Genomic DNA, 15,304 nt, shown 5'->3' on the forward strand with positions numbered 1-15,304 from the left:
CAGATTCTCCTCTTGGGGCTGCTCACACATACACACCCGTGCATGCACATGTCCTCTCTGCGTCTTTTAACTCTCCCTCAGATTTTCAGGGCTGCCAAGCTCTGTTGTGCATGCAGATGAGGTCATTGCTCACCTCGGTGGCTCTCTGCACATGCATGTCGTGCATTAGAATGAGACAGGCCTCTAGTTGCCGGGCTTAAAGTGTGCCTGGTCCAGAGGGGATGCTCAGTGGGCAAAAGAAATACCTACATCTCCAACCGTGTTGCTGAAGGGCCCAGGTGTCAGCTTTACCCTGGGGAAGAGCAGCCAATCAGGGCTCCTGCAGCAGGTAGGCAGAGCTCTGTCCTCGCGAGCTAGCCACATTCTCACAGGAGCCCGGCCTCTCGAGGCGGCTCAGCTCCCGGCTTCTCCCTTGCTCCTGGGAGTAACCGGGTGGTGCTTCTGCTGCTCCCTCCTTCCCTCTGCAACACCCAGCCTGCGGGAGCGGGATAGGCAGCTTCCCTGCGGCTCCCCCAGGCCTGGGTGATGAGGGGAAGAGCCCCAGAGATGCTGGAGGAGCAGAGGTGGGGCTGGGAGGGCAGAACAGACTTGGGGCCAAAATTGATTGAGGCAGGGGGACAGGCAGGTGTGATGTTACTTTAATTTATAGAAAATGATAGATTCTCCTCTTCCACCCCCAACTTTTTTCAGGTCACTTCAAGCCCTGCCTCATTATGCCATTTAGGTGGCCAGTTCTGAGACTGTAGCCCTGTTTTCTCTCTCTCTTCGTACACCAGCTGGGCCAAATTCTGCCTTCACTTACACCAGCGCGATCCCTGTGTGGGGAGCTGAGGAGCCTTGGTGGCTTAGGATAGTGCTGGGCCTTGGTCCAGTCTGTATCTCTCCCTTTTCTGTGTCTCTGATTGTATTTTGCCCTAACTTGCTGCTTTTTCCTTTGTTTCAGAGCCGCGTAAGGATGGGTCGCCCTCTGGTGGAGCTCTTGGCTCACGGGTGTTGGAAAAGCTGCTCCTCCCTGCCCCGGCCCTTTTGGCTTCAAACCTGATTCCTCCTTCTCAATGGCCCAGGCAGGGGGAGTCGTGCGCTTCTGCCCCGAAGGAGACTGCGCCGTGTCACCCCCGCGGTTCACCCGCAACCTGGATCGGAGACCCTGGCTGCCTGCCACCAAGAGCATGGAGTCCGCTGCCTCCAGCCCGCAGCGCTGCCTCACGCCCAATCTCAGCACGGGCAGGATCCAGTTACTGCGCAAGAGCCTGGCTCCTGAGGCCTGGCGGTGTCAGCTGGGCATGTATAACAGCACCGGCTCCTTAATCCGCAAGGCACCAGACACCGGCCTCTTTGGCAACGGCAACTGCCCAAGCTCTGGGCGGGTGACAGCGCCATGCACCCCGCTGAGAAGCAGGCAAAGCTCCTTGCTGTCCTCCCCAGGCAGCCGCAGTCCGCTGGTGGCCCCGGCACCCGAGGGGCAGAGCTCTGTGGTGACGTTCCGCTTCATCGAAAAGGCCAGCGTGAAAACCCTCAATGGCCTCCCATTGGGCGAGCCCAGGAGGGAGAACGGGCCAAGCCCCCACGGCCTGAGCCGCAGCTTGGAGTTCGGGGAGGCCGTCCGCTGCGGTTCCAGCAAAGAGGGGAGCTCCTGCCCTGCCATGCAAAGCCAGCCTTCCCCAGGCACCAGGCAGGGCATAAGCGAGAGCCTGCGTCTGACAGCCCGGCAGCCCACGTGTGGCTCTGTGAGGGGGCCTCCTGGAGGCACGTGCCCCCCACCCGCCCAGAACAGCCCAATCCAGGAGCACCTCAGTCGGAAGCTGAAGCTGGAGGTCTCTGCCTCAGATCCGTTCCTGGCCGGTAGCCGCTCTCCTGTGGGCAAGCAGCCCTCTCTGAGTCCTGGCAACGGAAGGGCAGCAGGACTCCCCCATGCTCTGAACACCAACTGCCTCTTCAGCTCCCTCTCCAATGGGCTGGGGACACCATCCGAGCACATCTCAGTGCTCCTGCGCAACCCCTTGGGCATGGAGCCCCACAACCAGGTACTGCCCAGCGTGTCTCTGAGGGAGAGCCGGGCCCTCACCTTCAGAGGCCACATACCTGCTTTCCCACCCCTGTCCTTTCCCCCACTGGGAGGCTCTCAGCTGACATGCTCTTTCATTCCTGCAGGGGGGCTCGTGGGCATGTTCCCGGGAGAGCTCAGCCCATGCCCAGCGCATTGCCAAGGCCAAGTGGGAATTCTTCTATGGCTCACTGGACTCTCCGAAGACAGGTAACGGGTCCCTCGTGATTAGGGGTGGGAAGGAGGGACAGCCTCACCTTCCACTGCGACCGACATCTGCTTGCTAAATCCAGATCCGAATACTCTGGCTGGCCTTTTCCTTGTCCTGGTCCAACCAAACCCACCCCAGAACCAAGCCCTCCCTCCCCGAGCCTTATGATGGGGAGTTTGGAAAGCTGGGATGCAAATTCTGCAGCTTGGGCCTATCTAATAAAATCCAGGCTCAAAATGGCCAGGGCCTCATCCCTCTGAGGCCAGCGGCTCTACTGCCATCAGAGTCTGTTTGTCCAAACCCCTAAGCGCCACTGTGGTGTCAGCAAATCCATCTGTGCTGACTCTGGGTAGCTGGATGCAGCTCTTGGTTTCCTGTTTGAGGAGGGCTTCAGGGTTAAAAACCTAGTTTGGGTAGGCCAGCATGGTGTGGGCCCCACCTGTACAGCTCTGGGTATGTCTAGCCACCGCAAACACTCAGACACGCTGGGAAAGGTGATTCTCCTTTTGGAAACTGCCCCAGTACCTCCCTTCTTACCTTTGTCCCTCTGGATTCATCCCTTCTCTGAGCCCAGTTATGCTGCTGCTCCAGGCTGAACTACGCTGGAGGTGTTCATACGTCGCAGCTGCAAAATGGGTTGCTCTGCATTTCTCAGGTGCAGCTTCCTCATTTGAAGTGTAGGCTGGGTTGCTCTTAGAACGAGGTTACAGCTGCTTGTATGTAAACACTCTGGGATCTCTCTGTTCCAGGCACCTCCCCCCAGATACCTCTTGAGTCTCTGTCACTGGCAAAGCCCCTGCAGAAGCCCAGCCACCAGCTGCCACCAGAACCAGAGAAGCCAATGGCGGAGCGCAGCTTGTGTCACGTCGAGGTGGAAATAGAGATGGCTCCTGCAGGCAGTAAGAAGCCAGGATCCTGTGAAACTGGCATCATAAGGAGGACGGTGAAGTATTCAGAGACAGATCTGGACTCGGTGCCGCTGCGATGCTATCGCGAGACCAACATTGATGATATCCTGGCTGAGAAGGATGAAGGGGATTCGGCCATCGAGAGCCAGAAGGACAGCGAGAGCAATCCGAGTGTCACGGGAACCTTGGGGAGAAGGAACAGCGTGCCAGAGGACCCCTTTCCCCAGAGCAGGGGAGAGCAGGACGGGAAATGTCTGAGGAACGGGATGCAGGGTGAAGAGATGGATGAGGATGACGAGGTGTTTGAGGCAACGAGGCAGGAGAACAGAGGCAGGTGAGGTTTTCTGAGGGGGAGTGAGATGGTGCGTTGTGGTGGGCTGCTCTGTTCTCCATCATCTCTCAAGTACACTGCAGACACATGTGACCTGCACAATTCAGTGTATTTGTGTAGAGCATCCTCATATTGGGTTGGGGTCCTGTCCAGTACCACAAGCTAAGGAGGATTGGACTGGCCAGCACTCATAAGAACAGCCATACTGGGTCAGACCAATGGTCTGTCTAGCCCAGCGTCCTGTCTTCCAATAGTGGCCAATGCCAGGTGGTTCAGAGGGAATGAATGGGACAGGGGAATTATTGAGTGATGCACTCAGGTGGGAAACTGCTAAAGAAAACCAATGGTGCTGGTGAGTCAGCAGGAGGTGCTGTGCTGTGGGAGCTGCTGGAGACCTAGAACTAAGGTCACTTGGGGTGATCAGAGACCCTAAGGCCCTTCTAGCAAGTAAGGGTCAAATTCCAACCAGGATAACTACATTCTGCCTCCCTAAATTCCCCCCAAGCTTTTTCAGCTGGAAGTTAGTGTCTTTCACTACCTGTCCTAAGCGTAGTGTTGCTGTGCGTTGTCCAACAGTTGCCATGCTCCACCCCAGAGGGGTCTGCATTTCAGTACTAGATGAGCAACTTTCTATGCATAGCTAGGGCATGAGATTGCAAAGTCTTTTGAGATGGAGAGAGTTCTCAATACAAAGAGCAAGCCAGGTATAATTGTTTGCCTGCACATATTACTTATTAACACAAAATGCTTTCTGAAGGGACGGCATGGGATGATAGCGAGGCATGGAGAATAGCGTGAGTAGGGTAATGGTAGGATGAGGGAAGTGACAGGTGCGCTGGGATGAATGCCATGCCAGAAGAGCATGGAGAGACGGATCATGAAGTGGCTAGTGCTTGTAGCCTGATCCAAAGGCCATTGAAGTCAGTGGAACACTTCCCATTGACCTGAATGGCTGGTCACTGCGCATTGGGTGAGGATCCTGGCTGGAGCCGGGAGGCCAGTGGAGATAGCCAGTCACACAGGTGGATCTCAGGAAGGAGCAGACTGTCTACTCCCCTGATCAAGGAATCATCTTTCTGGTCACAGTAAGGGAGGACAGCCATTCTGCATGCACTGAGCAGCCCCCGGCAGAGGATGGCAGCCTCGCTGTGCTGAGCAGTCCTTGGCAGAGGATGGCAGCCTCACTGGCCAAGGGAGGCTGTGGTGCAGCTAGGGGATAGTTATCTTGCAGGAAAATCCTAGGTGGAGCCAAGGCACTTGTAGTGTTTGTTGCAAGGTGACAAGCTGAGGAGAGCACTACATCCACGCCAGGAACAAGCTCATCTAGTCTACCTGTGGTGAAACTACAGTACCTCATCTCACTGTGTCTTCAAAGCGGACAGCTCCTGGGTTAGTCATCGCATGGTGAAAACACACCACAGCTGCTCCCTCTTCTTTCCAGCCCCAGCCCCACTCTTTTCCCTACTGTTGAATGGCTCTTCTAATGTGATGGGAGCCAGAACAAACAGCTCCCCTGTTGGGCCAGTGTGGAATCATACCACCCAGTTGCATTTTCCCTTGCATGGATCACTCAATCTATCACTCCTAGCATGTGGATATCACTGGCTGCCTTATTCTTCCATGGCCCTCCAGTAACGTACCAGTACTGTAGGGTTGTGTGATGGGCCTCCCAATCAGAGAGGGAACCAAGATCTTGTCTGTTAAGAAATTCAAGTTGCCAAATCTGCTAGTGCAGTGAGGCCTTGTCTACACACAGAAGTTGTACGGCTTTAACTATCCTGGAGTAGTTAATGCACTACAACCCCTCTATTCCCATGGGGAATGAGGATTAGCTCTACCAGTATAAGGCACATTTATATTGGAATGAGAGCACCCCACTGATGGGTTGTACTGGGATAACCAGAGCAGTAATAAATAACCCCCATAGTCAGACCGGCACAAATGCTGTGCAGAGCATGCCGCAGTGGAGTTAATTTGCCCCTTCAAGTGGGTCAGTGGCCCACCAGGCTGTGAGAGTAGCAATCTGAGATCCCTCTGGGCCTGCTTTGTAGAACAGCATGTTTTGGAAGCTGTCACTATGGATGTTGATAAGGGCTGGATTTGTAAAGGTCTTTTAGGCATCTAAAGATGCAGATGGGCAGCGAGTGGGGTTTTCAAAACGTCTCGCCCTTACCACTGGAAGCAATGAGCCTGGGTTCTCTTAGAAACCCTACTAGAAACCTACCTGTATCTCTTGGAGCCTTGCAAAATCTGGCCTTAGGCGTTTGGAGTAGTTCTGCAAGGGAGAGTTAGGGTGGCTGCTCCCCCAAGCATCAGTGAGCACTGTGTGGTTACACTGATTGTCACAATAGAGGGGACTTTCCTTGGGGGACGCCAGATGCCAGAGCCAGGAGCACATGGCTGACAGCAGGCTGGTCAGCAAAGGGAAAAGGAAAGCACAAGCTAACCAGAGAGAAAAGTGACTGGAGAAAGGGCACCTTCTTACTCCCAGGGGATCTTCAGCTCTGCTGACTGTAATGACAAACCTGTGGCCTGGTCTATGCTGAAAGCTTATACTGGGATAGCTACGTTGGTCAGGGGTGTGGAAACCCCCCGTAGCAACGTCACTGTGTACACAAAACCCCCAGTGTAGATGCAGCACTGCCAACAAAGAGGGACCCAAAGTAGCTAGCCATGCTGCTGCCCGAGCTACCATGACTTCACTGCTGTTGTTATTCGAGCTAGCTAAATCAAAGCTAACCCTTCCATGCTGCAGTCACATCTTTGTCCACAATGCAGGCATGCTCACAGTTAAAAGAGGGAGCTGGATTCTACTCTGCAATGCCTCAGAATTGTTTCTATGTTCCAATCAGTTGCACCTGTGCAAACCTCATGTGGGGTTGCACACGTGTGGCCAAGGGCGGAATTTGGCCTGCAGAACCATCAGCATTATTAATGGAGCGTGAAGGGGAGTCCCAGCTAGACTCAGATCCCAGGTGAGTTTGCAGGACTGGCAGTCAGTGAGGAAACCATCTTTTACTTGCACATGGAGCAGGTTTGCTCTGGAAATGACTGAGACCCAATACTCAGGGAGCCCCATAATGCCATGTTCAGAGAGCCACTCCGGGGAGCAGAGCCTCGCTTTAAGGATAGTAAATAACTACAGGGTGAGAGGCAAAGTCCTATGAATTAAAAACAGGTGCAGGCGATGATTCTACAAAACACTTAAGCATGTGCTTAACTAGAAACACATGGTTACACTGGCTCCAAGGAGACTTCAGCATTTGCTTAAATGCTTTGCTGAATCAGAGCCCCAGTGATGGGAAACTGAGTCACAGGTGCCCAGATCCGAAAGGATAGCTAGGTGCCTAACTTCCATTGAAATCTGTACATGTGATGATCGGGGCCACATTCTGGATACCTTACACCTTATTTTACAAGTGACCCTGTTGATTTCTCTGGCCCATAATGAAGGGGAGTGAATAGTCCAGTGAGTTCACTCCTGTGTATTTTTATTAAGTATCTGCTAAAGGAAGAGGACAGCAAATTGATGAGAATTGCTTACAAAAAAACAATTGCTAGTAACTTCAAACTACAGCAGAGTAGCAGCAATGAGCCAGGGGCCTGATTTTTGTGGCAATAAATATGCTCCTAATTAGCCTGAGACCAAGGATCAGTTCAAGGTGTAGGTGCTAAATGGCAGAATTAACCAGCACTGTCTCTGGCAGGATGGAGGGGGCAGGGGGCCTTGTGGAAAAAAATCCGTTGACAGTGGTGTAGAGAAGAGCCGCAATAAAAGGTGAAGTAGGCTCTTGTCTGTCTGTCTTAGCAGAGGAGCTACATACAAAGCAGGAGGCAGTCTTGGGACTGTGTGCTGCCTCTGTGTCTGTGGTGGACTCCAGCTGGAGATTGTGTGCTGCCCCAGGAAAGGGCATGCTGAGATACAGCAGCTGGGGAAGGCCCCAGCTGGATGCTGCTGACAGTGCTGGGGATGCTGAATCCGCAGCTCTCTCCCCTCGTGTAATTACACCTTGAAGTGGGGATGGTTGGGACAATAACAGCAATGAGAGTTTGCATCCTGCTACTTCAGTGGGCCTGTAGCTGTCAGTATGGACCACTAACGAGGCAGAAGCACAGAGAAGACCCTCCAGAAGCAGTGCCGCCCCTACTGTCCTTTACCTCCTTCCCCTCTCCCACGAACCCTTCCCCTTCTGGAAAGGCTTCTCTGTGTCTCTTGCCCTAGCGCATGTGACTGGCATCTGGAAATAGTTTGTTTCTTGTCCGTGCTTCTGCACAGGAGCCCGAGTACAATCTGTGCTCTGCTCCCATCTTCTCCCCCATGTCTGTTACCCCTGGCCTGCAGTTCCCTCTTGCTGAGATGGTGCCTCTCTGCTCTGATCCCCAACAGGGTGTGGGAACCATCCCCGTCCGGCCCATCTGTTATTTCATAACCTGGCCTAGGTCACCTCCCTGACCTCTGCTTTTCCAGTGATAATCTGCCCAGCTCCCTTAATGGATATTCTTCTGTCCTGGTGCCATTGCTGCTTTCCTACACTGCATCCCATTCACAGCAATAATCCTCGGCCTCTGGTACAGCACATGGGACTCCAGATGGACTCTAATGACAAATGATCCAGGCATTGTTAAATTGATTTAATAGTACACTTCCTGAATTATAATGATAGGGAATTTACATTTCTATGGCATCTTTCTTCTTGGGGGAAACAAAGGCCTCCATCAAATATAATAGACCGATTTTTACCATGTAGAGCAGTCATTTCACCCGCCGCTGAAACGCAGCCACCCATGGGGTGGAATGTGGTGGACGTTTGAGCACCCAAGTAACACTGCACAACAGAAGTGGAGAATATCGTATCTGAGGTTGGGTTTCTCCACTCTTTACCTACTGCTTGCTTAGGCAACCTCCCCTGAAGTCATGGAGAGGTTGGCCTAGTGTGATTACCAGAGTTGTGTTTTCAGCAGGTTAATGAATTAGTGGCATTCAGTCAATGAGACAGCAGGTGTTTAGACAATGAGTTTTCCAAGTCCTCTGAATGAAGATGTGTTCATGGTGTCCAATAACCCAGCAGTGGGATAGAACGCTTTCTGATTGGATACATTTTCCTGTGTTCTAGCCAATTGGAAACCAGCATGGCCTAAAGTAATTTCCCTTTATTTTATTAAACTGATGGCAGCATATCAGCTGAGAGGGGTTTTGGGATTCTGTTTGTACTTTTATGAATGAAGTGGATTTGTGTTCATTTTGCTGGAAAGCTGCTTACTGCTCCATGCTCTATTTGATTGGCTGGCTGTAGTCTACCTCATTTAACAGCCCACGCTGTCAGATTGTAATGACTTTTGATCACTTCTGATCTAGATTGGGTTCAAACCAGTGACCTAGGGGAGAAAGGCTTTGTATCCCAATACAGATCTGATCATGGGGTACAGGGCTGGGTCCTCAATGGGATCTGAACCCAGGACCTCTGTGTCTAAAAGAATGAGCATTTACTGCCTCAGCCAACAGACCAAGTCTGGTTGCAGTAGCGGAATCATTGGTCTTTGTAGATGAGCCCCTGGAGGGGAACAAAGTCTGTGCTGTATTAATTGGCATGTGCATCCAGAGCACTTAGTGTGTGCAATGTCCTATCTGACTGGCCAGGCTTTTTCCCCATAACTTGGCTCCCCAGTGAGTTATGGTCCTGTATCGGTTCTGAGGAGACGCTATCCTTCCCAGTTATCGGTCTCAGTAGCGGATGAATTTAGAACCGATGGGCTAGCAGAGGGCAAGGAGTGCGCCGTTCTATGCTCCTCACTGACCAGCTGTTCCTTCTCTCTCCCCCCACCAGGATCATGGACAGAGATGAACAGGGCCTGCTCAAGTCACCAGTGCCCTTCCTCCTGGGACACAGCCTCTCCAAGGATGGGATGGACTCTTTCAGCAAGCATTTCGAGAGCATCATGGAGTCCCATCGAGCCAAGGGGACATCATACACCAGCCTAGATTCCATTGACGTCCTCTCCTCCCCAGCCCGTACCCGTGGTACCTATTTCACCTTTGACCTCCCAACCCTCACCCCGGAAATACAGGACCAGATCCGAGACAGCGCCAAGCTGATTGAGCAGAATTTTGCCCCTCTGGCCCACCTGGAGCCAGATTCTGGAACCAGCTCTGCCACCGACGCCCCCTGGACCGAGAGGGAAGAGGAGCAGGGGAGAAGGGGGAAGAATGGCTTTCACAGCCCCTGCCACTCGGAGGACAGCTTTGGACTGCCCCTGGCCTCCATTGTAAGGTGAGTGACCCAAGCTACCTCCATCAGAGCCGTTGAAGGCAGGATGTGTGTGCCCACCCGAAAGAGGCATGCAGTCCCTGGGTTAGTCAATCAACTTGAACCCAGGGCAGAGCATCTGGGAAGGGGGGCCATTCAGAATGCCGAACTCACGCTCGGAGGGAACGTCCGGGGGCTCAGGCAGAGGGTAAAACAACTCTGGTAAGAGCAAGTTGTCTCCCTCTAAGCTCCCTGGACGGACACAGTTCGTAGTGGGCTAGCACAGGCCCTGTACCGTTAGCTGGCTGGCCGCGAGAGGCCTTTGTGATGTCACTGCAGTTGTTTGTGTTCTGGCTGGGGGTGCTTGTGGTCTCCTCCCCCCCTGTAGTATCATGAGGTATCCCTGATGCTGAGTTACACAGGGAACCAAGACTACTCGAGCTGGGAAGCAGGAGGCCCGGGTCTGCTGGGACCTTCATCCCTTTGGCCGCAATGATTGCTATCATAGAATGGTCCTGCAGGTAGCATGGCAGAGAGGCCTATCCAAAGCCTGTGATAAGACTCCGAGCAAGAACCTGCATCCCAGATGCAGAGACCTCCTGCTACCACCACACCCCTCCCCGCTGACAAGCAACGGCCTGTCCGCTCAGCAGCCAGAATCTCACAATCCTGTGTCAGCAGCTTCCTGGACCTGACCCCCACTCTTGGCCACCAAACCTCTCTGCATCCCCAAGTAGCCTCTTAGCATAACCTATTCCCAGCTTTCATGAGCATGTGTCATGAGAGGGTCAGGGCAGAGCTGGGCCAGCAGGAAATTGGGTGGGGAGGAAGTTATCCAGAGCTATTATGGATGAAGGAATCCACACTCCCTCATTTCCCATGCGCTTCCTCTGGCCTCAGGGAAGGACCACGTGAGCGGTGCTGTTGGGCAGTGGGCACTACGTAATGGTGACTGCAGTCAGTGACACGATCCCCAGCCCATCTGGGAGGAAAGGTGATGTCCGTTTATGGGCTGTTCTTGGCCAGGAGTTGGTCCTGGTTGCCCCGCGGTTCTCCCCTGGAGCCCATCTTTTAGAAGATGGGGGAGCTAAATTGCCGGTGGTGTTTTCATTTCAACTCGTGATGGCAGGCGACAAAAGGGCAGTTACTGGAGTCATAGCTTCCTGTTTTCCCCTTTAACAGCGTGTCAGAGCATATCATTAAAGCACCGTACACATGTTGACTAACACAGCACCCAGTGTCAGTGTCATCCTCTTCACAGCTGGGGAACTAGGCACAGAGAAAAGATGAGATTTACCCCCAAGATCGCGTGGTGAGTTGGTGTCAGAGTTGGGAGTTCCTGGCTCCCAAGTCTATGCTAAAGCCACAACAATCTTCTACCACTTCTCTCTTGTTGAGGTTAGTTTGTCTAAGTGCTGTTTGTTTTCTTAATGGCTACCAAGGGGGCAATGCTGCCACATGCTGAATCAATTTCTGTGGTTTGCTCTGCACTGCCTGCTTCCAGCGTACAGACGGTGCACGCTGGGACGCACAGGGGGAGGCGTGAGGCAGAAATGGATTGCCTTTTGCAAAGATCCACCTCAGCATATTGTGCAGCAATAGAGTCTACTGTAGGGCTGTGTGGAGAGAGGCTGGCTCTCAGCTGCTCTCCGGCACGGCATTCCTTTGGCTTGTCAGTGCTCTGCTGGAGCGGCAAACTTCTGGAGAGCTCTTAGCACTCTGCCTGTGTCTGCCACAGCTGCTCAAGAGCCCTCTGCAGGAAGCTGTTCACCCAGAGAGGTGTGGAGACCATTTGTCTTTGGTTCTGCAGCTTGTGCTGCCTGACCTGTTTCTCTCCGGTGTAACTACTCCCTCATGAGGACTTCCAGGGCCAATGGAGTTTCTCTGCATCCCTCTTGGATTCCTCCCTCCCACCCATCTGCTTCCTGCCTTCTCATCTCCATGCAGTTTCTTCCAGTATTCCTGGGCTCTCCGGGGCTCTTGGTCTGTCTGGACTTTCCCCTGGAGTTTTGTCTCTCAGGGCTTGTCTATACTTAAAACGCTGCTGCGATGCAGCTGCACCGCTGGAGTGCTTCAGTGCAGACACTACCTACTCCAACAGGAGGAGTTCTTCCATCAGCATAGGTAATTCATTAACCTAGCGTTGTCTACACCGGTGCTCAGGTTGACTTAACTGCGTCGCTCAGGGGGGTGGATTTTTCAAACCCTTTTGCAATGTCGTTCTACCGACTTCATTTCCTAGTGTAGACCAGGTCTTAGCTACACGACTCTCGATTTTTCTCAGCAGCCTCAGGACTCTTACTTCTGTCTCCTCACCCAGAGATCCCGTCTCTTCGGGGACCCTCGGTGTTGTAGCAATGCCTTATGCCAAGGCGTCTTGCTCTGGAGCTAGTGCCCTGTGGCTCTGTTGCCAGCTTTGACACCAACCCCACATGGGGGAAGTTTAATTTTTCTAGCGACACTGGGCTCAACCCTGCTCCCACTGACCTCTACACAGCCTGTTATATTCAGGGGGGTCCCAATGGATGTAACCAAGAGTGGGAATGGATCTGCTGTCTCCACGTCATGTCCTGCTTCTGGACTTAAAGGGCACCAGCTCCAAGCAGGAGAGTAAGAAACGAGAGGCCCAAGGTAGGGATCTCAAGCTCTATGGAGGGGCCTGGGATGGCCACTTGGCAAAGTACTAAGCAGCCCCATGCAAGGTCCCAAGCAGGATTGAGGCCTGTGCTGCAGGAACACAGCTAGGGAGGGGCAGAAGTGCTGCCTGCTGACCTTTCACTGTATCACAGCTAGATCATGCTGAGTGAGGGGCCTGCCATACTTTCTGCCAGGGGAAGTGATGGTCAGTGGTGCCCGCTGGTAACCGGACCATGTCTGCCCCATGCTCCTCATTGTAAACAAGGCTCAGATATCTATCGAAAACCATAAAGCACAGATTGTGTGCTGTGCCCAAGCTGCACACGGCCCAGCTCCAGGGGGAGGGGACGACTACACCGTCCTTGGAATCCCTGCATTCTGGTCCTTGGTGTAAGGTAAAGCAGCCCAAAGAGCAGCTGGAGCACAAGGGTGCTCTGGCCCTCACCCTTCCCCCAGGGCCAGGAGCAGCTACGCAGACACTACATCAGATAAGCAGCTACCCAGCTTCTATCCACCTTCGGAGCAGCACAGAGCAGCTGGGGTCGAGGGCAATCTCTAGTCCATAATCATCCTAGATTTAAGGGGTGAGTTTAATTTGACAATGGGTGGGTCATACCCAGTTATCTTGCAGCCCCGGGCTGTTACAGCCATGATCCAACCCAGCAGGAAGGGGCGAGAGGAGAGGGGAGACAGGCAAGGAAGGCTGGGGGTAGGAATCTGACCGGTAGAAGTGGCATAGCAGAGATTTTTCAAAGGGACTGGTAAGCAGTTGGGCAGAGGGAGTCTGATCTGATACTTGTCTCTGTGTCCCCCACCCATGCAAACCTCTCCAGCCATTTTACCATCAGTGAGCACTTAAGAGGTTCTGAACACAGTTGCACTAGTTGCACTGACCCCATAGTTGTGCAACACCCTCATTCTTTGGGTGTCATAGGGTCTTACATCCCAAGTGTCTGTGGCCTCAGTTTCCCAATTGCTTCCTATCTCTTGACAGCTCCATCTCTACCTCCACTGTGGGTCTCTTGTGTAGATGCCGTCAGCACCTTGCTGCTCAATCACACACCCCTTCCAGAGCATGTCATAGAAGATTAGGGTTGGAAGAGACCTCAGGAGGTCATCTAATCCAACCCCCTGCTCAAAGCAGGACCAATCCCCAACTAAATCATCCCAGCCAGGGCTTTGTGAAGCCGGGCCTTAAAAACCTTTAAGGATGGAGATTCTACCACCTCCCTAGGTAACCCATTCCAGTGCTTCACCAACCGCTAAGTGCCATAGTGTTTCCTAATATCCAACCTAGACCTCCCCTACTGCAACTTGAGACCATTTCTCCTTGTTCTGTCATCTGCCACCACTGAGAACAGTCGAGCTCCATCCTCTTTGGAACCACCCCCTTCAGGTACTTGAAGGCTGCTATCAAATCCCCCCTCACTCTTCTCTTCTGCAGACTAAACAAGCCCAGTTCCCTCAGCCTCTCTTCGTAAGTCATGTGCCCCAGCCCCCTGATCATTTTTGTTGTCCTCCGCTGGACTTGCTCCAATTTGTCCACATCCTTTCTGTAGTGGGGGGGAAGGGGGTACAAAACTGGATGCAGTACTCCAGATGTGGCCTCACCAGTGCTGAATGGAGGGGAATAATCACTTCCCTCAATCTGCTGGCAATGCTCCTACTAATGCAGCCCAATATGCCGTTAGCCTTCTTGGCAACAAGGGCACACTGCTGACTCATATCCAGCTTCTCATCCACTGTAATCCCCAGGTCCTTTTCTGCAGAATTGCTGCTTAGCCAGTTGGTCCCCAATCTGTAGCAGTGCATGGGATTCTTCCGTCCTCAGTGCAGGCCTCTGCACTTGTCTTTGTTGAACCTCATCAGATTTCTTTTGGCCCAATCCAGTCACTCTGGACCCTGTCCCTACCCTCCAGTGTATCTACATCTCCCCCCAGTTTAGTGTCATCTGTGAACTTGCTGAGGGTGCAATCCATCCTATCATCCAGATCATTAATAAAGATGTTGAAAAAAACTGGCCCCAGGACTGAGCCCTGAGATACTCCTCTTGATACCTCTAGACATCGAGCCATTGATCACTACCCGTTGAGCCCGACAATCTAGCCAGCTTTCTGTCCACCATATAGTCCATTCATCCAATCCATATGTTTTTAACTTGCTGGCTCTGTGGGAGACCGAATCAAAAACTTTGCTAAAGTCAATATATATCACGTCCACCACTTTCCCCATACCCACAGAGCCAGTTATCACATCACAGAAGGCAATCAAGTTGGTCAGGCATGACTTGCCCTTGATGAATCCATGTTGACTGTTCCTGATCACCTTCCTTTCCTCCAAGTGCTTCAAAATGGTTTCCTTGAGGACCTGCTCCATGATTTTTCCAGGGACTGAGATGAGGCTGACCGGTCTGTATTTCCCCGGGTTCTCCTTCTTCCCTTTTTAAAAGATGGGCACTATATTTGCCTTTTTCCAGTTGTCCGGGACCTCCCCCGATTGCCACGAGTTTTCAAAGATAATGGCCAATCACTCTGCAATCACATCAGCCAATTCCCTTAGCACCCTCGGATGCATTAGATCTGGACCCATGGACTTGTGCATGTCCAGCTTTTCTAAATAGTCCTTAACCTGTTCTTTCACCACTGAGGGCTGCTCATACTGTGTTGCCCAGGACAGCAGTCTGGGAGCTGACCTTGTTTGTGAAGACGGAGGCAAAAAAGCATTGAGTACTTCAGCTTTTTTCACATCATCTGTCACTAAGTTGCCTCCCCGATTCATTAAGGGTCCCACGCTTTCCCTAACCTTTTTCTTGTCGCTAACATACCTGTAGAAACTCCAGTTGTGTTTTGGCCTTCCTGATTACACCCCTGCATGTTCGAGCAGTATTTTTATACTCCTCCCTAGTCTTCTGTCCAAGTTTCCACTTCT

The 15,304-nt window shown here is 52.6% G+C and overlaps 1 protein-coding gene across 3 annotated transcripts in view; it reads left to right on the forward strand.

Annotated features, from left to right (window-relative positions):
- The window catches only part of PSD (pleckstrin and Sec7 domain containing), a 112,782-nt gene that overhangs the window by 34,287 nt on the left and 63,191 nt on the right, over positions 1-15,304 (forward strand). For all 3 annotated transcript variants that reach the window (XM_045022677.1, XM_045022679.1, XM_045022678.1), the window contains exons 2-5: positions 944-2,024; positions 2,152-2,254; positions 3,005-3,497; positions 9,320-9,763. In XM_045022677.1, coding sequence (XP_044878612.1) covers positions 1,056-2,024; positions 2,152-2,254; positions 3,005-3,497; positions 9,320-9,763 — 2,009 coding nt within the window. In that variant the 5' untranslated portion in view covers positions 944-1,055. The remainder of the gene's footprint in view (positions 1-943; positions 2,025-2,151; positions 2,255-3,004; positions 3,498-9,319; positions 9,764-15,304) is intronic.

Source organism: Mauremys mutica, chromosome 7 (assembly GCF_020497125.1).
Source record: "Mauremys mutica isolate MM-2020 ecotype Southern chromosome 7, ASM2049712v1, whole genome shotgun sequence".
In the NCBI taxonomy this organism is placed as follows: Eukaryota; Metazoa; Chordata; order Testudines; family Geoemydidae; genus Mauremys; species Mauremys mutica.